The sequence below is a fragment of the Nicrophorus vespilloides genome, unplaced genomic scaffold (assembly GCF_001412225.1).
Source record: "Nicrophorus vespilloides isolate i.1.1-1 unplaced genomic scaffold, Nicve_v1.0, whole genome shotgun sequence".
Lineage (NCBI taxonomy): Eukaryota > Metazoa > Arthropoda > Insecta > Coleoptera > Silphidae > Nicrophorus > Nicrophorus vespilloides.
In genome coordinates this window covers 38,005-60,658 of record NW_017095538.1, presented here as the reverse complement: position 1 = coordinate 60,658, position 22,654 = coordinate 38,005, and the positions used below count along the sequence as shown (strand labels likewise).

Genomic DNA, 22,654 nt, shown 5'->3' with positions numbered 1-22,654 from the left:
TATTTCTCATTTCCTATAATTGTGTTTTGAAAATGTTATTTATTTGCATACCAAAATCAATGTTGTTTACCAATGTAGTTCAATGTTTTCACTATTGGTGCGCTGAAGCACGAATAAAAATTTAAATATCAATAAATTCAAATACGAGAAATAAGATGTATTACAGAAGCGCATGGCATATGCAATTGCCCCACCTAAAATAGATGTATTGATCATTCGAGTCGTCTGAGTATTGATTGCAATTTCAGCGAATCCCAGCTGCACTCCCACAATGCAAGCTGCAGCATCTCTCTGCACATAGCAACCAAAACATCATCCGGAATTTTCCTTTGTTCCAGCTTCTGCACGCACGCTCTGTGCAGCAGATCAATACAGCTGTTTTCCAGGTCGGAGACATATTTTTGTAGGGTCTGGGAAGGAAATGTGGGATAGGTTAGTTTACCAGGTTTATCTCGATCCAATATTCATGAATGCTAAGAAATTTATAGTTATTATATGCATTTGTGCTGATGGCAAAGAATTCTATCTCCAAAATAAAAAGTCATAGATGATTCATTCTGGATCATGTTATTCAATATATTGTGTTACATAAGTCGTTTAGATTTATCTCCTCTGTTTATCTATTAAGTAAAATGAGAGGAAGCATGTTTACCATTTGTAAATAAATATACTACCAGAGCAGGAATAGCCCATGTATCAGTTGACTTTTTTGAAATAATATTTATTTATTTTGTTCTTTTTATTTCTGTATATGTTGTTTTTGTACGACTGATGCAATAAACATTATTATTTTTATTATACTATTGTAAAAAAATCCGATAGCGATTTATGATCATGTTTTCAATGGCTAATTACTAACATAAAATTTAAGGACATAATAAAATCTGCATACGTATATATTTGTTTTATGCTGTAGAGTGTTTGATTACAAATATGGAAGCAAGTTCAGCAGTGTTTATTTATTTTACGAATGAGGTAAACTAAGAAAAGGATAAACATAACGTGAAACGAAATCAATGTTCCAGAAATCGAATAATTTACAATAAATTATGTTAGTAATGTACGTAACAATGTTTAACTTGATAATCATGTTTTGTCAAAATTTCTATATAAAATAATATATGTTAATATAATAAAGTACAAGTTGTTATAATGCGATGAACTTGTAAGAAAATTAATGAAATTACATATTTTTATCTCAAAAACTAGTAGTTCCCATTGCAAATAGTCGTATTATATATTATATATTGAATACAGGAAGAAAATGTATGGAAATATTCCATCCGAAATGGCGTCGTTCGTAATGCGCATCAGTACGTGCGGGAATGATCGAGAGGGGATGTTGGACTAGCCGGTTCAAGTCAGTTGAAGTTAGTTATAAAACGACGCCCTTTGTGGTTGTATGTACTGAGAGTGCATTGCTGTAAATTTACGTTTGCTAAATCGCAGTGTTCAGTGTTTAATACATTGTTCTTCCCATTTTCATAATGTCTAAAGGGTGCATTGCGGTGGCACCCATAGGTGACAACATCGCTACTCTGAACTCTTTCAACGACTTCTGCAGGGCTTGCGAAGGGATCAAAAACTCCCCGGATATAGTTGGTAAAACAACAATTTTGCATGAGTATATGCAGAGCGTTAAGAGCAAAGCCAAATTATGTAACCGGGATGTAGATAAATCGCTGTTTCCCATAATCAGGCTGTTGTTGCCTCAATATGAGAGACATCGCAATCCCTATCAATTACAAGAAAGTACATTCATAAAAGTACTGATCAACAAGTTGTCTTTGACTGCTGAAGAAGCAACGCTATTGAAGAAATATAAAGATATTCATACAGCCAGAAAGGCGGGCGACTTTGCAGATGTCGCATCTGAGATGCTGAGCAAGCGTTTTTTCGATAAAGGCTCTATGAGTATATATGAACTTAACAGTTATTTGGATAACATATCGTTCTATTCGACTAATAAAAGTAAATATCTATTATCCTACAAATCTCATCAACTAATTAATAATTGACATTTTTTATAAATGTAGGTATTCAAGAAGATACTATTTTGAGTGTAATATCAGCAACTACGCCATTAGAGCAAAAATGGTTTATAAGGATCATCTTCAAAGATCTTAAATTGGGGTTGGGGTATAACAAAATCTTAACTAGCCTTCATTGGACTGCACCAAAACTATTTAACCGTTTAAGTAGTTTGGAAAAAGTAAATATTCATTAATAAAATTGAGTATTTATTAAATAATATTAATTTGTAGATATGCACCATATTGTCTGCTGAGAACCCAATAGAAGGTGATATTGCAGTTCAATTATTTTCATGCGTTCGCCCTATGCTATCAAAGCGATGCTGCAAAGATATTTTTTCGAAGCTGTTTGGAAGAGAACACGTATACTTCATGGAAACAAAATATGACGGCGAAAGATTCCAGATACATTATAATCATAATGTTGTAAAGTTGTTTTCCCGAAACGGCTTTGATTTTACGAGCAAATTTCAAGAGTTGGTTGATGTTCTGCCATCACTTATAAAGTCGAATGCCAGGAATTTCATCATAGACGGAGAAATGATGCTTTGGAATAAGGCCGAAAAAAAATTCGCGTCTAAAGGTATATTCATTTAAAAGATTGGAAAATATTTTAACATACTCATGTTTAAATTAGGTTATCGTGTCGATGTTAAAAACTTAAAACCTGAAGATGAATATCAAGCATGTTTCGTCAGCTTTGATTTGATCTTTTGGAATGGATATCCAGCGATTGATAAGCCTCTTTTCGAAAGAAAAATCTTTCTGGAAAATATGATTGAAAATAAGGAAGGTGTTTATCTTTACTGTGATTACAGTGTAGCAAAGAAGAAGGCTCATGTCATTAATTTTATGAATGAGGCAATGAACAATGCTCAGGAAGGCATTGTAATGAAACGACATGATTCCAAGTATTTGCCCAACGAGAGAACGGGATGGTACAAGCTAAAACCAGACGTTAATTATTATATATCATATTTATAACTAATTATACTTAATGATTATTCTTTTAGTACTTTGACGGACTCGTAACTGATCTGGATTTAGTTGTAATGGGTGGCAATTATAGCGATTTGCGCTCTGAAGCATATTGCAGTATGCAAGTTGTGCATTTTGTTTGCGGTGTTTTCAATGACGAGAGCAGTAAGACAGTATCATGTATCCAGAAAATAAATTCCTAATCATTTAATGTTACAGGGAAAGTTACAGCGTTCTGCAGAATATCAGCTGGTTTGTCTCAGAAAGATTTGGAATTGATTAACGAAAAGTTGGGACCATATTTTAACGATGACTTCGAGGATCCCGAATTCAGACATTCCAATTTAGAGTTCGGTATAGTGAGGCCGGACGTTTGGATTGATCCTCGCGTATCCTGCGTTTTTGTTGTTCGTATTATTTTAATCGCTTGTGCTTTCCAAACCCGATGTTTGAATAATAATAATTTAAAAAACATCAAGTTTGGAAAGCCCTGTGTGTGAAATATTAGATTCTAACTAATATCTCGTAGGCGAGAGGTACCGAATTGACTTTAGTCAAAGCTGGTCACCCCCATTGCAAAACTGATTATACTCTACGTTTTCCAAGAGTCATGAGTATAAGGTTTGATAAAATCTATACCAGTTGCTTAACTGTATTCGATCTGATGTGTATGACTGACTCATGCTTGCCTGTTATTAAGACAACAAAGCAACAATTATATTTGGAAGATATAAATCAGCCATTTAAGAAGAACACACGTCTTCAAACACAGATCTACTCCGAGATATTGCAAGGCTTGGAGTTCTTGATTTATAATGGCGGCGTGGATAAATATCGCCTTGATATGGAGCATTTAATAGTGCAGCACAGCGGTCGTGTTGTTGAAGTTGAAGGACCAACGACATTTTGTATCATTGTAGGAGATCCATTAAATTGGAAGAAGTATGAAAATGACAGTGAAACTGATGTGGTTAAAATGGAATGGTTGCTGAGGATTGTAGCTTTGGGCAGATATGCCCCATTTGATCCGGAAGAAATCTTATATGCATCGCCAATAACAAGACGTTCATACAAGTGTTTTTACGATGAAACTGGGGACTCTTTCACTGAGCCGGTGAAGATTAAGTCACTAGAAACCTTTATCTTAAGGTCTGATCATATGGTAGGAAAATATACTCTATCTAATCATACCTCATTTAATACTTATAACTTTAGCGTCTTAACGCTATGGAAATTGCGCAACTGAGAGCGGAAATCAATCCGCCAGTTAGAACTGACAAGTATACTGGGATCATAGCTTACTTTGACAAGTATGCTGTTTTCAATGTGCCAGAGTCCAATGTCTCTGCCTTCTATACAGCCATGGAGGCAGATTTCTTATTCCATGGTGGCCGTATCTGCAAACTAACGGAACACACCAAGTATATCATCGCTGATACGTGAGTGCTGTTTTCCCATCTAATATTATAAGTACAGTGAAATGAAATTCACTCAATGCTGATTTTATATTTCAGTCAAGATGATAGCCGCGTAAGAGCCATTGATTATTTCCTGTCCGACAACAGAAATGAGACAGCTCTAATGTTTCACACTCACGATGAACTTCTTAAACACATTCGTGAGGAAACTGCCAAAGCCAGAGCCAAAGTTTTAACCGAATAAACTTTTGCTAATAACTAAAGCAAAGTTTGAATATGCGTACATATTCTCATTTTCAATGTTTTTATTTGCTTTCTTATTATTCATATGAAACGTAGATCATATTTGACTCAGCTCGCATAATCATATTATGACATTTGGCCAAAAAGAACCGAATCAGTATTTCCAAGATTAACTGATCTTTCGGTACAGAAAAAAGTATACAATTTCATTTGTAATGTTATTATTGCTAAAAGCATCAACATTCTTTGAAATGTCTGAAAATTATATGTATTCCATACATCAATTGAAAAAAAAAACTAGAAAAACTAGATCTTCAATCTAATAACAATAAAACTTTGTTATTTAATTTTTCAAAATTTTGGATAATATCCATTGTTTAGGAACAGTAAATCCTTCAATTATTATTGAAACCAGTCGATAGACTATAAATATTTTATATTTATTATATGCATTATATGAGTCAGTAGATATTAAATATTTTGCTTGCACATGTTAACAATTATAAACTAATAATGCGTAGAGCAAGTTTGCTATATAGATGTAATCATTATAGAAGCTTCTACTAATATCTTAAATAGAAATATGTGTCGAATTATGATTAAGGTAGAGATGAAATCTCGTAAAAGTATTAGCTTAAGATAAGTATTTCATTGGAATAGTAGTAATGTCCCTTGAATATCAACTAAAATTTTAGGAATAAGGGGTACTACAACCCCTTATAGTGTATCCCCTGACTGTCGAATTTTACTTTTAACCAAAGATGAAAAAAAAAAACTTTATATTTTATGAAATTTTTACAAAGCGTATTTAAAGAGAATATATTTTATAGTTGTATTTCTTATTTTATAATAATATGTTTAAAATATTTTTGCATTTAACTTATCTATTATGTTCTGAAAACTTTTGGAACCGGCGAATTAGTTTGATTTACATTCACTTATTAAACCAAACTATATAACTATGTGTCGTTGTTCAGAATAAATGTATCACTAAATGTAAAACCAAAAAAATTAAATAAATGAAAAAGACAAAAAAAAGTAAACTTTGGTGTTTGAAAATACCCGTTCCTTCTAAAAAAAAAAAACTCACCATCAAAGTAAATTGGATAATTTCTATTCATCTTGTGTCCATTTACTATTGAATAAATTATTTTAAACCCATTAGCAATTATTTAAATAACGCATCATCATTTATTGCCTAGTTAACATTCCTGTCGCATGTTTGCACAAGAAAAACGCACTTTGCAAAGCTCAAGTGTCGGCCGTTGTTTCTCCTTTCCTTATATAATTTTATTTTATCTGTTTTTTGTCGTTTGAATTAAATGAATTTGCATCGATGTAACGAGAATAAGTCATGGCATTCAAATTTATTCGGTTTTTGTGGAATTATTATTCCAATTGCGATGCGACTATTTTAAAAGATTGCTCATAACAATAAGATTTATGTGACAGCCATCATTTTATCAGACATCTTCAATCACAATTCATTTGAACACTTAAGGAAAATTCTTGTTAACTATCATCAAATTATTTATAAATGATGATTTGTGTCAGGAAATTTCAAGTTATAATTATATAAATAACTATTTTACACAGTAAATTGTCAACGTGAAAAACCACAAATTTACTTGAACTGCTTAATAAAATATGTATTCGCATGATATTAATTAACCTTTTATTGCAATTTCTGAAAGATGTAAATTATTCATTGCTTGAAACAGTCACATCAATAAAAAACAAAACAAAATCACATTATATTTGTGATGTAATATATGTGTGGGCACTTATTTATTTGTTATTTACAAATCACATTATGAATATTCATATCATTTGGATATACATATGATAAACTAATTGAAATTTATACATTTGATCAGAATATATGTTATTTTGAAGTTACATTTTTGTAGCTTATATAATTCCGTACGAATGGAATTTTTTCATTTGTTTGTCTGTTTTCAATATATAATTATATAATTTTGTACTCGATGAAATGTAATTTTATGTTATTTATCAAAACACAATTGCTTTAGTGAATTTCTTCAATTTTTAAATTCGTTATCCCAAAACCAACCAAACTGATGTTTATCATTTACTTTAGCAAAAAGTACAGAAAAATAGGCTTCAACGTCTTTTGCGGCCTCGACTTCTTTGATGGAACACTGCTTTAGTACCTTGCTGATTTCTTTTTGCATATATATATTTATATTTGAAATTCAATTATTTATTTCTAAAAACGTGAGTGTATTTTCTACAAAATTCAGGATTTACGTTGCTAAAATTACAGAGTAAACATGTTTAGTAAACTTATTGACTAATCAAAATCATAGCTAATTTAGTGGAAAAAATAATATTTTCTAAATATATGGCTGGTAAATAATAAAAGATACTTTGTCCACAGGATGCGAATAAAAGTATGCTAATCAATATGACATTCGGGTGTTCTATGAAACGATAAATTTGTAATAAGTAACATACGTCATCCAGACAGTATAAATAAATTCATTCTACATGAATTTTGTTCGTCGTTAAATAAATGATTTTTGTTTTGACCTAATGTTTACACTGGCATCACAGGAATTGCCCAAATACATGCAAAATTGTTAATATTTGTATTTTACATTAAATTCATCATTAAAAACACAATGAAACAATTATTTATACGAGTAAATCGAATTAATTGGAAAAAAAACTTTAACTTGTTTATAAAGTGATAAAGTTAGTGATCATACGTACATATTCTATGATGCTTGCCTCCACAGTTTAATAACATTTATAACAAATTTTTATTGACCTTAGATCACAAGGACATTGTCTTTATCAGTTTGCATCTTTATTCAATTCTAGCTAATCCATCTGGGAAATAATTATAGTTCCAAATACTATTTAGTTCCGTACATATTTTACAAATTCCTGCAGACAAAACCTTGAATTATAAACAACGGGATTCCCTATGTGGCGTGTTTTAATGCAATATTACATAAACACAAAAAAAGCCATCGACCTTTGCTTCAATTAATTATCAAAACTTAATATAATAAATTAATCATAAATTATAAATGTTTACCGTGTAGCTGGATTATGGTAAGTCCCGCTGACATCAGTGTCGCATAGAAGAAAATGCAAAACAAATTACTAAAATTACCTTTATTTAAAAAAAATATATATACGTTTTCCGATGAAATAAAAAATAAAATAAAGTTTTGTGATTCAACCGTTCCAGCAAATGCTTCTATTTTTCATGCTTTCCAATGACAAGGATTGACCAGATCTGTTTATATTACATTTAATTGGGCTGTGGCATTTTTAAGGTCGATAAATATGTTATAATTTTCAGATTTTATTTGTTTATCCAGTGTTTTTCGTTGCATCTAAGATTGCATAAGAATAAATAGATTGGATAATCAGAAACTACTTTCAAGTTGTTTAATATTAGGGGGCACATATTATTATTCTTCCGAATTTAAACTTTGCTGCAAAACTAGTTTCATTATGATTATGGTTTCGGTCAACGGAGCGATATTTTTTTTGTTGTTCCACACGGGGAATACCGATCAAAAAACATTGACCCGTTTACTATGTATTTTTCATCGTACATAACAAGTGCTTAGACACGCTGTTAGATTCTTCTTTATAGATATGTCCGGTTTTACATATGCTGTGCCAATTGTACTATTCATAATGCTTATTTTAATTCTAATAAACTTGCTTGTTATTTTCCGCACTTAAAAGTCCCCTATTAAATTTACTATAATTATTGTATTTTCTCTTTTCAAATTACCAGTATATTTTAGAGTATGATAATCGTGTCTTATCACAGCCTAAAATATATTTTGCGGAAATACAAGATTACGATAGTCCGACGAAAAAACAAAACACCCAAAATTTCAGATAATGTTCCATTTTATTCGCGACCTACATTCGTTCGTAAAAGTTCTACTTTATTATTAATAATCAGGCTATGGGTCAATACGGATGACTGTGTCTTTAAATAGATATAAAGGATGTGTAGATCTTTTCCAATAAAATTCCCAATGAGGCTGTTGTTATTTATTCTCGCCTATTAACCTTTCTTGTCCACAACCAAAAAAATGTCGCAACTCGCTTCTGGTTGAATCACAATCCATATACCAACGAGTTGATCTTGAATATACCATTAATATACCTGTAATTACAGAAATGACAATTGTATTTTAAATGTAGACAAATTTAGTTCTTCTTACACTTATAAACTAATTATATGCAAATTATTAAGTGTAATTTTACTTTTTTCAAAATACAGTTTCTAATTTGAGTTGTCTCTTCAGAATGACTAGCAAATAAAATTGTTTATTTGGGTTAAGCGATACTATTTCAAAAAGTAAACATTGTACTGTCAAAGATTTTCGGTTGATATTATTGGTGATAAAAAGTTACACCAATTCCACAAATATGTGAAAATTTTAGAAATATGTATGTGGGGATAACCATTGACATTGCTGTTATTATTATTTTTTCCAATCGAATGAAAAAGAATTCTTCGAAAATGCGTGACCCATATTGGCGTGTATATTTTTATTAATAGCCTTGGGTCAAGACGGTTGACCGCGTCCTTAGAGATAAAGGATATGCATTTCTTTTTTCAACAAAATTTCCGATGAGGTTGCTGATGCGTTGAGGTTGTTCGATCGAAGGTAGAGATTAATACAAGTGACAAAGGTTTATAATATTTGTTGGAAAACTTTGGGAAAATTGAATTTCTTTGCGTGTTGTGCGAGTTCAGAAGCTTTGCATTTGTATTGCATGGCTACTAGCATTAATGTGAGTGTCATTAGGAAGATTGGTATGTTTGGATAGTGATTTGTTTGTTTTGTGTGCATTTGTGAATTCGTCGAAGACCGGGGGGAAGCGTTCCTTCCCGATGACTAGAATTCCATTGCGTTAGCAGCAGATCCGATGCGGATTGCACAAATGTACGAGTGTTTGTGATGGATGCTGTTTGGCCTTCTTGTTGTCCTTCTGCGTCATAAATGTTGAAATAATTCATTGATTCAAGCTACCTGTCCAGCGCGCTCGTTATATACGCTCGGGCAATCCGCACACATTTTATTATCCGGCAGACGTCGCGAGTGAACGGACATCAGTATTCAATCTTACTTACGGCAGTGTACTTTTGCATACGGAGCTTCTTCCAGTACTTAGGACGACAATCCCAAGGATAAGATGCGGATCGCCTTCGCGGTTGTAGTCGTCGTCTTCGTCGCCCTGTGTGGCATCTCGAAGGCCGAAGGTTTGTTACCACCTACCTACCATCCAGATCCGCGCAATAGTTTTCATATCTTTTCGCTTCTTTTTAATTGTTCCTTTTTATTTCCTTCATTATAACAAAACTTACGTAATCCCGCGTTCGTCGATTCGAGTTTCGCAAAGACCCGAAGCGATAACGTACGTAATCCGCTCTGTTCCGAAAACAACTTAAGGAATGAATAAAATGCGCTTAAGAGTTAGCCGGAACCAGGGAATTCCGGTTTCGTATACGAAATTGAGTGAATAATCTAATTGAATTAGCTCTCTTAGATGGATCATCGTGCATAACACCGTACCAAGAGCCTGGTATTTGCAAGAGTATCAAGCAGTGCGACGACTTGCTGAATCTGCTCAGGTCGCGCAGTGGCGATCCGGAGGTGCGAAACTATTTGATCAAATCCTCTTGTGGTTACGTCGGTACCGACCCTCTAGTTTGTTGTCCAAAACCAAACTACCAGACTAGGGCCACCACGCAGAAGCCTAGTGGTGGCGGGACCATTCATACTAGTGGTGGTATAATCACAGGGAATACAGGCAATGGAGGTTTCCCTGTGAACCAGGGAACTAGTACAGGTACCAGTGGAAACGGAGGAATCACCGGCGGAAATAGTGGCGAGACCAGCGGTCGTAATCCAACGCCGGTGCCTGTGGTTGAGACTCCCAATGATGGCTTCCTCAGACCTCCGCATTGCGGTCATAGCAACCACAGCAATGATAGGATTGTCGGCGGAAAACCAGCTAAATTGGGTATGTTGTTGTTGGAAGTGGTCTTAGTGCAAAATTAACTTTTGGATTGTCTAGGCGAATTCCCTTGGATTGTAGCCTTAGGTTACAGGTCTAACAATCCGAATCAACCCTACTGGCTGTGCGGAGGCAGTTTAATCACGGAAACACATGTATTGACTGCTGCTCATTGTGTTCACAACAGACAGACTTTGTAAAAGAATCATAACTTGCTATTAAGATGATTGACTAAGTTTGTATGTTATTCCAGATACGTAGTTCGTGTTGGTGATCTGGATCTTTATTCGGATGATGATGGGGCACATCCAGAGACTATACCGCTCGTCAAGGCAAAGGTTCACGAAAAGTACAGCGCCACAGAACATACCGACGATATCGCAATTCTCACTATGCAACGCAAGCCCAATCGACGTAATTACTGTTATATTATCAAGTCTCATGACCCTAAACCATCTTATCGTTTGCAGAATCTGCGTGGCCTATCTGCTTACCAGTTGATCCTGCTATGAGGCAGAAGAACTACGATCGTTTTAACATGTTCGTAGCCGGATGGGGTAGCACGTACTACAGTACGTAAAGCGGTCGTTATACTTTGCAGATTTCTAATTTGTACTTTGAATGTTCGCAGAGGGTCCAAGCAGTAATACGTTGATGAAGATATTCATTCCTGTAGTACCTCAAAATCAATGCAAAGCTAGCTTTGATTCGTTGCCTGCCGCGAAGGTCACCATTGACGAAAGAGTTCTGTGCGCGGGAATGCTCAGCGGCAAAGATTCCTGCCAAGGAGACTCCGGCGGTCCTTTGATGCTTGGTCACACCATAGACCAGTTCTATCAGATCGGTATTGTCTCGCTTGGTTACAAATGCGCCGAGCCAGGTTTCGCAGGAATATACACTAGGGTCACCAATTACATAGAATGGATTGGCGAGAACATCAAATAATCCACATAATTATCTACCGTAACAATTATTATTATTATTCGATCAAAGGACTATTATTAATGTTATTATTTTATTATTTTTATACGATTCTTTTTTTTTAACTATTCTTATAATTATCGCCAATGTTTATTGAGCACCGACCAACGGTGCTGCTGATCCGACCATACGTGATTACGTAATTCGAAGTGATTGATTTTCGTACGTTGACGATGATTCAATCAATGCATACACGTTCTGCTGTTGTGCGATGTGTATTTTTTTCCTTCGTTCTTTTGAAACACACTATTATGCAATGTACATTTTGTTCATAATTATACTAATTATATAATCGTCGCACAATTGGAATTGCATGCGTTGGATTTTTCCTCCAACTTTATACTTGCTCGCACATAGGTAGGATTTGTTTTCATTGTTTGTAAATCGATTTGATAATTACTTAATACGTTTTTTTCCATTCAAAAATTGTATTACAAACATTAATAGAGCGCTCAAAATTCGGACATAGTTTGGTTGCCTATACCACATCATGACAATATTATTTTTTTTTAAATGTGATACGAAAATTTTAAGTTTAGCTATCTATGTTAATTAGTAAAACAATTCTTATAAGACAAACAAGTATTTAAATATATTTATTTACACTTTAAATTCGTTTGAATTATTTCTCCTAAACTATATGATTTCAAAACATAAAAAAAGTTTTAAAGAAATACAATACAATAATTATTTATTACAGTTATTTTATTCTGATAAATTGTTTTTTCATTAGATTTGGATTGATATACAATTTCCATGAACTTCTCATTATTATAATGCTTGTGGTTTCTTTACGGTAATTAAATAGAAATGCAACTATTAAATCAATTTATTTTAATTAGATTGGTAAAATGAATCATTTTTGTCATTATAATTTCAAATTTCATTATTTTTTTTATAGAATTGTACATGTGCAGCTCTTCAACAATCCTGATCTCCTGGTATAACCTTTGCTGTAACCATAGTTCTCATTAATGAATTATTATCGATTAAACTTCATGTATACACGTTATAAAGTGTACAATATTACACGTCTTTGAAGCGAATATACGACAAAGTTCAACAATGAATTGATTACTTAAAAATAAATTGCGTCTGCGTTCTAAATTTCAATTAATCTATGTAAAAAAAAGCAGAAGGTAACAAAATTAAAAAAAATATTTTGCAGACACATTGTGTTAGCTAATTACAGCACAGATCAAAATGGTATAAAATGAATCATCGTCTCCTGTGCGGCTGCTTTGTTATTTTTTAGTCGTAGTGAAGACTGGTTTTAAGTTCAATGTCATTTTTGAAAATAATAAATTAATGTGATTTTATTGAAAAAAAAATCGACTGTATGTACTATATAGTTATTGGTAGGATAAAAGGTGAAATGTAATGAAAACAATGGGATTGTGTTTGTAAATAACTAGAATATATTTTCGTGTTTCTTCAAATTTGTAAAATGTAAACATAACATAAATAATAAAATCACAAACGTTGTTGATTACTGTGTGGAGAAAAGAGGAAATTATATGTAGCAGTCGGAAACGTCATAAATATGAATCAATTTATGTGTAATTATTCATGATTTCTCTGCAGTTCTCTCTCGTTCAATCGCAGATCTTGTTGTGGTCCAACGCTAGTGGCAGTATAGCCGGGGACATCGCGAGTGCAGGATTGGCGACGGCGATGATGTTATCTCCACTGGCAGCGATCACTTGTACTTTCGGGGAAAACTTGCTAGACTCTTCGAAACCAGCATCGTTTGCTTCATGCACAGTACTCTGAAATTTAACAGTACTCCTAAATTCATTGTACCGATATACTATATAATACTAACCTGACAAATGCTATTCTCAGTCTGATAATTCTCCGGCTCATGTCCACTCACCTAAATCGCAAATTAATAAAATGGTAACAAAAAAAAGAAAAGTCTTATACCTGAGATGGTGAACTTGAGTTGCTAAAGGAAAAGTGTGAATCAGTCTCATCATCTGTGACCAAAGAGGAGCACCTTTGGTTATCTCTGCAAGAAGAAGAAGAAACCAGAGGGAAACGGCAACACTTGTGATTCATCTTATCTATGTTATAAACTTATAATTAATTAGAAATATAACTACAAATACCTATGTTGATGTGATTTGGGGTGATACAACATGATTGAAGGCCTCGTGTTTTCGTCACCTTTTTCCTGCAACAAAGTACACCCTTCAGTTTCGCCAACAACAGTTTCCCGTTTTCTTAGGATGCATGCTAGCAAATTCTTACCTTGGACTAGAAGACCTGTTTGCTAGGAACAAAATCATATAAAAAGCGTAATAGCGTGTTGGGTGACGTTCTGTATATTATTTGCTGCTATTAACTTACCTAGGATTACTATACAAACGAACTAAATTTAAAGGCTAAAAGAAGAGTGTTTAGTTTAGGAGCGCATTCTAGCCAGGAATTCTGCTCCGGTTTCCTGGCTAAGATGTTTGTCCTTTAGGTGTTATAAGTATAAAATGAGTAAGAAGCGAAGCCATGTATTAGTGTTTGATGGTGTTAATGATAAAGGGAGGTGTGCTCTTGGATCGAATGGATTGGCTGACCTGCCTCTTGACCTCGTCGCTCTCGGAGTCGGTGTCAAACCTTTGGCGCTTCGCTGGCGGCAATTCGCTGTCTATACTGGAAAGTCTCGTGGTACCTCTTCCGGTGCTAATCATCTCCATCAAATCACGTTCATGGTTTGCGCTTCTGTTCATGTAAATTGTAGAATAACTGTGAAACGAAGAGTTGTTTTAGAAATCATAATCATTTGGTTGATTTCAGAAAAAACTTACTGTGTCTTGGAGTAGTGACATCCTGAGTCTTTGACTACTTGTCTTGCTAAAGGAAACAACTCATCGCGACGCGTCAACAATGCTGGGATGAAACGGCAGATTTGAGCTGCGGCTTCATTGACGGAAACTTCGTGTAGCGTCAGCGGCTTTTCAGGGCGTCGCTTACAGTCAAAACGTCCATAAATTGCAGCATAACGACGAATTTCGTCCATACGACGAGGATCTGTTTCTGGCATCGACATAACTAACTGTGGAAGGAAGGAAGATTTTAAATTAATATCGATTGGTAATGATGTTGATTGTTATAGTACCTCCAATTCTTTGCACATCTTTTTCTTAGTGTTTTGTGGTTTGGGTTCAAACTGAGGTAGATGTTTGCTGAGACGCTCAGCGGCTACAGCTAACTTGCTTATTTGGGATTCTAGTAATATGGGGGTGGAGGTTAATGAAGTGCTGCTTCCGGGGCTGGAGCTGGAGGATGGTGGGCACGAGGGTGTGTCTAATGGGGAATAAGGCCTCTTGTTGATGGAAAGCCCAGGACTCTGGTTGAGAACTTCTACTGGAGATGGGGAATAGACGATGGTCGTGGAATCTCCACTGACGGGTTCCAGGCAATAGTAACCACCGGTAACGCGCGGACTGGATAACTCGATCTCGAAGTCTTCTCCCGGTATCAAAGGAATCTTGAACTTTCCAGGATTGGTTACCCATTCCTGGAGAGATTTCTGCAGTCGCCTCACATGTAAGGGCTTTGAAGCCATACCGACTAAGGACATGATCTCCAAGAACTCCTCTTCACCGGCATCGCAGAGTTGTTGAACATCGTCACCACCCATCTCCAGAAGAGTATCATAGTAGTATAAGAGAGACGCGTTCTGCATCACCCTGTATAGTTGAAGTTCCGCCAGATTGCTTGGAAAAGTAGTAGGGAACACTGAAAGTAGAAGAGAGGCATATACAAAATTGAACTTAATTACATTTTGATTATTAAAATGTTTTTATGATGTAGTTGTGTAATATTAGAGTCTAGGAATAACAAGTTTTTATCTATCTGGTTTTCTCAAGGTATTCTTTAGCTTCATGTGTGAGTGCGAGTTTTTTTTAACACAGACACACACATATATAATCTCTTCTTTGGCTTCTTCGTGTTTCTATCTCTCTCAGTAGCTGTTCGGTTTTCGGTCGCCGGGTTTTATGCTTTTTGTCCTTCCAAAATGGAGAGTTTTATTCCGAGCGAAAAATGACAATAAAGAACGATGGAAAAACAACGACGACGACGAGTATGTTTCGAGATCGTAAAAGAGCGAGGGAGAGAGAAGGAAAAAAGAGCAAGGCGAAACCAGAAGAGCAAAAAGGAAGTTTGTGTGGTGGCGCATGCCTGACATGGATGCGTCATCTGTAGCTAACTACAAAAGAATGCACTGGAAAAGAATCGATAAAAGTGCAGGTCAGGGATAGAAGACTTGGACTGCGACTTCCACGGCACGAAGATGCGAATTCTTATTGGAATTTACCTGCCCTTCGCGCAGCCACAGAATATACCTGAGCCCAGGCTTCGCTCCCCCTGTGCTTATTTTTTTTGTTCTACTCGGCTCTTAACTTACGTTCTTGCCGACGCATTACCGCTTTGCATATAATTAAAAAGGATTCATCATCGTCCTCTCCAGAGCACTTCTTTTTTTTTTGCTGACCGCATAAAAACGCTGTGAGAAAAAGGGTTGTCTTGAGCGAGTCCGAGCGCACGAAAATAAAAAAAAGAAACAATGCTGGGGAAGAATGGAAGAACCTTTATGGAAGAGACCGGCTGGTACCTGGCTGGTACGTTTTTTTCGTCGTGGGTGCTTCGGTCATATTGACATAACGTGTCCTTGCATATTAAACACCGCATCATTATGCGTTAATATGTAAAGAGTTTTTTCATTAGTTCACACGATAAACTGATGAAGCCCTTCGGCGAGAAGAAAAAAGTTCTTTCAACCGTTCCACTCTTCATGCTTTTTTTGGCCTCTCCGCCCATTGTCCATAAACATTACATCCTATTCAAATCTCCTCCACTCCATTATTTCGAAGAAGCAGCTTGTCCGCCTCCTCCTTCTCCACCCTCTCCTCGTCCATCCAAAGCAATTAAAAACGCTGACGCGAAGAACTCCGTTCCCAATTAAATTGGAATCAATTTAGTCTACTTCTTGCGTACACAGTTTTCATTCGTTTCTTCATTTTTTTTTTATTGTTTTCGTTCCGCTGTCCGTTAACCCCGTTTCCCACTGCCTCAACCCCTCAGAACAAAAAACTCCCGAGTCCAGTATCAGAATTCCAAGACGACTAGAACTAGGAAGACACGGATTCCCACCGCATGCAAATTGGATCGAGTTTTTTTTTTCTTTACATCATTTTTTTTACAATCCACTGGCCCACTTTTTACCTTTCCACTTAGGGACCGAAAGGGCGTACAAAAAAAATGGCAGGTACACATTTTTTTTTTTCACTCGTTCGACCCCTAGAAACTCACCCCCCAAAAATGTCTGAGGGGTGAGTTTCGCTCCTCCCTCAACCCAGGAACCAATGGCAGCGAAGGGAATTATGCTGAAAAAAATACCCACCCCACGGCTTTACCACACTGTGGGCCGATGGGTGCCATTTTTTTTTCCTCCCTCGATGTCATCAGAGGACTCTGAAACCGCCCCCCCTCATTCCCAAGTACCGAGCGTTCGGAATGAATGCGGCGGAAAAGGAAGCTTTTTGTTCTTCGCATCGCGCAATTCACCGCGAAGATAAGTATGCGCGCAATGTCGTCTCGTCGCAATAAATTTTGAAATTACCGTCGCAAATTGCATCGATCTCGTAGACGGAAAACGAGACCCCGCACCGACCTTTTTGCCCTTATTATTTCACCGGTTGTATCTTATTGATCTCTATTGCTTGTCCCAATAGGAATGCGGGCACAGCAATTTGCCGCGGTTCGCTTCGCTTTTCTCGTCCTCCACTTATTAAATATTAAGTATAACTAAGAAAAGCGACCTCAGAACTTTTCAATTTGATTAACGACGTTAGTCCACACGGTTAATATTTAATCACCAGATGAATAAGAACTGAAAAATGAAGCACGTATGAAACCTCTGCTTGCGCGTACTCAGGGTCAAACTGGGTCAAGGTTAGTTGATGGATGGACCCTTCTTGTGCTTACTCTCACTCAATAACCAAAAAGCGCCTTTGTCGCACCGCGAAAATGCATAAATAATTCGAACTGGTTCCGCTCATTTCAGTTTGCTCTTTAGCTCCAATTGAAACACTGACCTAGCCGATTAAACCAGTCCTCAGTATCTAAACCTTCGATTAAATTACCACAAAACCGAAAATATTTCAAAAACTACAATACAACTAAAACAATATCAAAAAAAATTATTATTATTAAAGGTCACATGCTTAAAATTTGTAGCTCAGAATTAAGTTATTTTTTTTAATTTCCTTGTCGGTGCTTAATAAAAAGTAATTCCATATGTAAATTATTTTTGACATTTAAATTACCATTATGGATACTTGTTCTGTTTTTTGCTGTTCTCTTGAAATATTTTATATATTGCTCATTTTTTTTTTGTCTTTGCGTGATTCAGTTAAATTGAATTGATCATTTTCGGATTTGGCTAATGACGTTACGTATTTTGAGGATAATGCGTTGGTTTTGCTATCCAGAAGCAACGGGTAATTCCAACAATAATTCCCTTCATTTGCAAGGTGATCCGTATTAATTGACCCAGTTACATAAGAAGCTCCCTGTTATCTTTAACGGCCGGAAATAAACGCAGCCGTTTCGTATTCAAATTGGTTCTAATAATCAAACTCGCTTCGATCATTCAACACTTTAATGTAAAGTACATTTAAAGGAGCTCGTGAAACCATAAATGACATCTGCTCCTCAGATAACGTAATAAGTTGTTATCTTTCATTACAGTATTAATGACAATTTTTATTATTCTCTTTGTGCTCGGTTTATTCGATAGGTATTTAACTTTTATTTTATACAAAATGGTAACATTTCAAGTATACATATATACAATTACCATATAACCATTACTACGCGTTTATGTAAACGTTGGTTACATTTTTTTTTTAAATAACCGTCATTTAAGAAATGCTTTCGTAAAGGTTAAGAAATCAACAGTATTCTTGTGACCGAAACAATCATCTTATAAAAAAAAAAGAGAATACAAAAAGGATTGGTAAAAAACAAAACTTTTATTTTTCAAGGACGATTTTTTTTTGGTTTAGTAAACTGGAATTACAACATAAGAATACCCGATTACCATCAGATGAATCCATTCTTAAGAGAAAAAGAAACAGTTTATTTTTTACCTGCATAATGCGTTTTAGTTGCAGCTTTACCCTGTGTACTAATTATTGTGGAAGACGTTTTCTTTGTTCAATAAAATTGAATTGGATCATTGGAATGTTAATACCATCGAACGAGACTGCTATTATAAAGAAAATGTATGTATGTCATTTATATAGGTTCTTTTGGTATAATAAGTAATTGTAGTGAAATAGTGATGAGTGCATGTACAGAATTTGGAAGAGACAAGTATAGGCACTAATTGGAAATGCTTCGAAAGCAGTACGCAGTTATTAGCGAGGCAAATTAACGGTTGGAGCCAGCCATAAATGTTATTTAGAAGAAGGAGTTTCGACGGGGTTTTTCTTGGTCTTCTGCCTCGCAATGTACTTAAGTAACCGTGAGCTTGGTATGAAATCAGTCAAACCAGTCTCCCGATGAAAAACTGTCTCGTGTGTTTTTACGTGCGGCTTTTTCAGAGACCGGCAAACTCGTTATGGAGTAGAACTATTCACGGTTATATATATATAAACATATATATATATATAATATTTTTTTTAGTTTACCTCTGGTTTTCTACTGGCTGTCGGTTCAGTTCAGATTTTTGGCCCTGAGTGAAGAACAAGAAGTCGAGAAGAAGAAGTGGAGGATATAGCAACAACAACAAAAAGGAAGAATAAGAAAGAAGAAGAAGAAAAGAAGATGGAGAACGGTACGAAAAAAAATGGAATGCGAGACGGTGAAAAAGAGCTCGAGAAGAAACGGGCTTAAAATATCGATTGGAATTCTTTAATTTTCCACGGCCTGAGCAGTGTAATTGTTATGAACAAATTTCTTCTGTGCAACCGTCTGATATAGCCATAAATCCGGCAATAAAAGTGAAGCCTCGTGCAACTATAAAGATGTAAATGGGAATCCTCGGGCGAATCTCAATCGAGGCACGGCTCCGACGCAGCGGAGATGTCTGCACATCTTCCTCGTCGCCCATCAACGACAACTGCTGCAAAACCGACAATTTGCGCCAATTACCGTTGCAATCATGCAAATTGGTTTTAATTAATTCGAAGCCTTTTGCATCGACAACAATGGACAAAGGGGGTGGTTTTTGATTAACGCAGTTTGATCGGACCAAGTTCATTCCACATTTCCGACAAACAGAAACTAGTTTCGCTTATATTAGACCAAAACTTCCGATGATATACCGCGATTGCAATTAGATTTGCGTTGCTGCTCTAATGACATGGTTGTACAATAAACTTCACCAATCAAAAGTTTTGCGTCAAATTCAATAATATCTACTTATTTATCCTTGCTGCACCTCAACTGATGCTAACGACAGCTATATCATTCTTAAGTTACTTAATTTTGTTTTTATTATTCCTTTTTCGGCATGGCATAACTATTAAATATACAGAATAATTCATCGATTCCGGTAGAATAAAAAACGTGTCGTTTCGAAAGTTAACGAATTTGAATGAAACATAAAAAATATCTTATTGGAATTTTTGTAACGATCGTGCGTCAATGGAAAGTGAAAAAAAATCCGAAGAATATGTCATTTTAGGATTATTCTGGAGCGTTAAAACACGTGTTCATCTATAAAGTATTCGCACTTAGCGTAATTGAATTCATAATCCGTTTTCGTATGCATAACAATAAATAAAAATCAAAGAATTTCATCTTTTTTTATTAATAATTATTCAAAATTAGGCCATTGATTAATTTATCCAATTTTTCTAATTAATATTTATATACCATTAAATTAAGTTTTATTTTATTTCAATTATTTAGATGGAAATTAAGAAACTGAGTATAATAGTGTTTCTATTTCTAAATGAAATCATTGGATTAAATCATTCACCTTTCAGTATTATTTGCTGTTCATTAACATATGTTAATTCATGAACTAGAATTCATGAATGTTGCAAAACTTATATTTTATTATATAAACGTTTCATTCATTCAAAAGTTTCATTAAATAATATAAATTGAAATTTGTAACGAAGTTTTTCTAAATATATTTGTAATCAAAAATAGAACCAAAAAGTTTTATTTTTCTTCAAATTATCCAATTGGATCGAATGCAAAAGCAAACATTTTTTATGTAAAAACAGTGCAAGTGGATAAATTGAAAAGTCTGAAATCTAATAAACAAATTTCGCAAAGTATTTATAGAATTGACGATTGTTCATGCGAAATAAAATGGAGACTTGAAGTAAAAAAGAAGCAGTGAAAACAATGGAAGAAGAAAAAAAAAATATGCAAGACAACACTTGTTGTTGTTCGGATTGTTTTCGCTTCTTGCTTTGTTTATAAATTAAATCCGACGTTGCACAATGTTGTTAAAATTACGGTTTCACATCCATTCTGTCCGGTAATGGTGATTGTGCGGCTTTGTCTCGTTACTCAGAAGTGTTGTTTTTCTATTTGCTTTTTTTTATTACTAAAACCTGCTAAAACGTGTATATATATATATATTTAAAATACTTTCTAAAATTGTTGTTCGGAGCTGTGGGTACACGAACCAAAGAAGAATGAATACCGGCGAAGAAGAAAAAAATATATACATAAATTGATCGTTCGATCAGAAATGTTCTTCTTTCCTCTGCTTCTCATCTGTCTATCTCCGTCTTCAGGTTTGATTTGCAACATTTGGTCAATTAGAATGTTGTTTACGAACAACGTGTTCGCTTTTTATGGTCCAACCTCTTCGGTGGGTTAGAAGTGTCGTGAGAAAAAAAAAAGCGCGTGACTATATATATATTTATTTATTATGGTTCAATTTTTTTATGGGAGTAACCGAGATAGTAATTCTAGTAGATTCAAATTGAATGGTTGTCTTTGACACTTACTGGTATTGTTGTTGTTCTTGCTGACGATCTTCCTTGGCATCGAAGGGGACGCCGAATTTCGGAGGATAGACGCCGACGGCAGAGGCGACGGTACGATGGACGCCGTTATTTTTGGCGATTGTCGCGCACTTCCACAGTTTGGTACCGCCGCTCCAGCACTGGTCAAACGCACATCATCACTGGTACAATTTTCCATTTCACTGACCATTAATTAACAACAACAATAAATAGAAAAAAATAAACTAATAATAAATAGAACTTGACAACAACTTAATAATAACGGTAGGACAATCAATCTGAACGCGTTCAGAGAGTGGTACCATCCACGCACTGGGCGGAGGATGAATGTGTATTCGCACGTTAGCAACAATAACAATAAACAGCGTTAGCAACATCAACGGTAGCGACAAGCTCTCGGGGTTGTTGTTTGTTGTTCGTTTGGTGGTTGCAGTGAATGCACTGTCCACGACAAACTGCAGTGTGATAGTGTGTTGTTTTATTTTTCCCTTTACGCTACCCCACTTTCAAAGCGCGCAACACCCCACCACTTTTTCAAACGCCGCGAGGAAGGATTCTATGGGTCAGGCACCTACTTTTAGAACAAGGCAAAAGCGCCTCTACGGCTCGTCCTTGCCATCCGCCAAACCCTTCCGTACCCTTCCGTACCTTATCGTACCCCTTCCGAAGTACCGAGCGCTCGCGTTCCCAACTGCTCCGGATGTCTCGTTTCGTAATTAGCGCTGCAACTAAAACACTGCGAACAGACGTAATCGACAACACCTGTGGAGTTTCACAAATTTTCGTTGGTTTATTAATATGCAAATACTTCCGTACTCGGATACAAATCAAAAAAGGATTCTCGTTTCCCTATCACCGATTTCAAACATATTATTTATTTTTTTCAATCATTTTATTTAATAATTATTTTAATAATTAATATATTATTCAATTTGGATTTTACCTAAAAATTTATTTAGGAGACAAAATCACC

General features: G+C 35.3%; 3 protein-coding genes across 5 annotated transcripts; 2 read left to right on the top strand and 1 right to left on the bottom strand.

Annotated features, from left to right (window-relative positions):
* The first annotated feature begins 1,347 nt into the window (after nt 1–1,347).
* On the top strand, nt 1,348–4,928 carry LOC108556284 (DNA ligase 4). The gene is made up of 9 exons (XM_017912308.1): nt 1,348–1,971; nt 2,037–2,212; nt 2,265–2,616; nt 2,671–2,990; nt 3,047–3,176; nt 3,231–3,418; nt 3,541–4,173; nt 4,227–4,450; nt 4,526–4,928. Exons 1-9 carry the CDS (start codon nt 1,488–1,490, stop codon nt 4,671–4,673), a joined length of 2,655 nt encoding a protein of 884 aa, XP_017767797.1. The 5' UTR covers nt 1,348–1,487; the 3' UTR covers nt 4,674–4,928.
* A 4,666-nt stretch (nt 4,929–9,594) lies between these two features.
* Nucleotides 9,595–12,009, top strand: LOC108570015 (venom protease-like). Of its 2 annotated transcripts, none has more exons than XM_017931824.1 (6): nt 9,595–9,941; nt 10,220–10,705; nt 10,760–10,895; nt 10,953–11,113; nt 11,170–11,271; nt 11,331–12,009. In XM_017931824.1, exons 1-6 carry the CDS (start codon nt 9,875–9,877, stop codon nt 11,642–11,644), a joined length of 1,266 nt encoding a protein of 421 aa, XP_017787313.1. In that variant the 5' UTR covers nt 9,595–9,874; the 3' UTR covers nt 11,645–12,009. The 2 variants fall into 2 exon arrangements, with proteins under 2 accessions (XP_017787313.1, XP_017787322.1); XM_017931833.1 differs by having other exon boundaries at nt 9,596–9,941; nt 10,229–10,705.
* Nucleotides 12,010–13,111: 1,102 nt separating this feature from the next.
* LOC108569999 (NGFI-A-binding protein homolog) lies at nt 13,112–22,154 on the bottom strand. 2 transcript variants are annotated; one of them, XM_017931806.1, is made up of 8 exons: nt 21,664–22,154; nt 14,796–15,418; nt 14,485–14,732; nt 14,254–14,422; nt 13,792–13,856; nt 13,607–13,691; nt 13,506–13,556; nt 13,112–13,449 (listed from the first exon to the last, which is right to left on the bottom strand). In XM_017931806.1, the coding sequence occupies exons 1-8, from the start codon at nt 21,869–21,871 to the stop codon at nt 13,276–13,278; spliced, it is 1,623 nt and encodes a 540-aa protein (XP_017787295.1). In that variant the 5' UTR covers nt 21,872–22,154; the 3' UTR covers nt 13,112–13,275. The 2 variants fall into 2 exon arrangements, with proteins under 2 accessions (XP_017787295.1, XP_017787301.1); XM_017931812.1 differs by having other exon boundaries at nt 13,420–13,449; nt 14,258–14,422.
* Nucleotides 22,155–22,654: the final 500 nt, after the last annotated feature.

Excerpts from the sequence above, each read along its gene's own strand:
- LOC108556284 (XM_017912308.1), top strand. The coding sequence starts at position 1,488 with ATGTCTAAAGGGTGCATTGCGGTGGCACCCATAGGTGACAACATCGCT. Across the intron at positions 3,419-3,540 it reads GCGTATCCTGCGTTTTTGTT|GCGAGAGGTACCGAATTGAC; the intron begins GTTCGTATTATT and ends AATATCTCGTAG. Across the intron at positions 4,451-4,525 it reads AAGTATATCATCGCTGATAC|TCAAGATGATAGCCGCGTAA; the intron begins GTGAGTGCTGTT and ends TTTATATTTCAG.
- LOC108570015 (XM_017931824.1), top strand. The coding sequence starts at position 9,875 with ATGCGGATCGCCTTCGCGGTTGTAGTCGTCGTCTTCGTCGCCCTGTGT. Across the intron at positions 9,942-10,219 it reads TGGCATCTCGAAGGCCGAAG|CTCTCTTAGATGGATCATCG; the intron begins GTTTGTTACCAC and ends TAATTGAATTAG. Across the intron at positions 11,272-11,330 it reads ATGGGGTAGCACGTACTACA|AGGGTCCAAGCAGTAATACG; the intron begins GTACGTAAAGCG and ends GAATGTTCGCAG.
- LOC108569999 (XM_017931806.1), bottom strand. The coding sequence starts at position 21,871 with ATGGTCAGTGAAATGGAAAATTGTACCAGTGATGATGTGCGTTTGACC. Across the intron at positions 14,423-14,484 it reads TGTCACTACTCCAAGACACA|TTATTCTACAATTTACATGA; the intron begins GTAAGTTTTTTC and ends TTCGTTTCACAG. Across the intron at positions 13,692-13,791 it reads CCCAAATCACATCAACATAG|AGATAACCAAAGGTGCTCCT; the intron begins GTATTTGTAGTT and ends TTCTTCTTGCAG.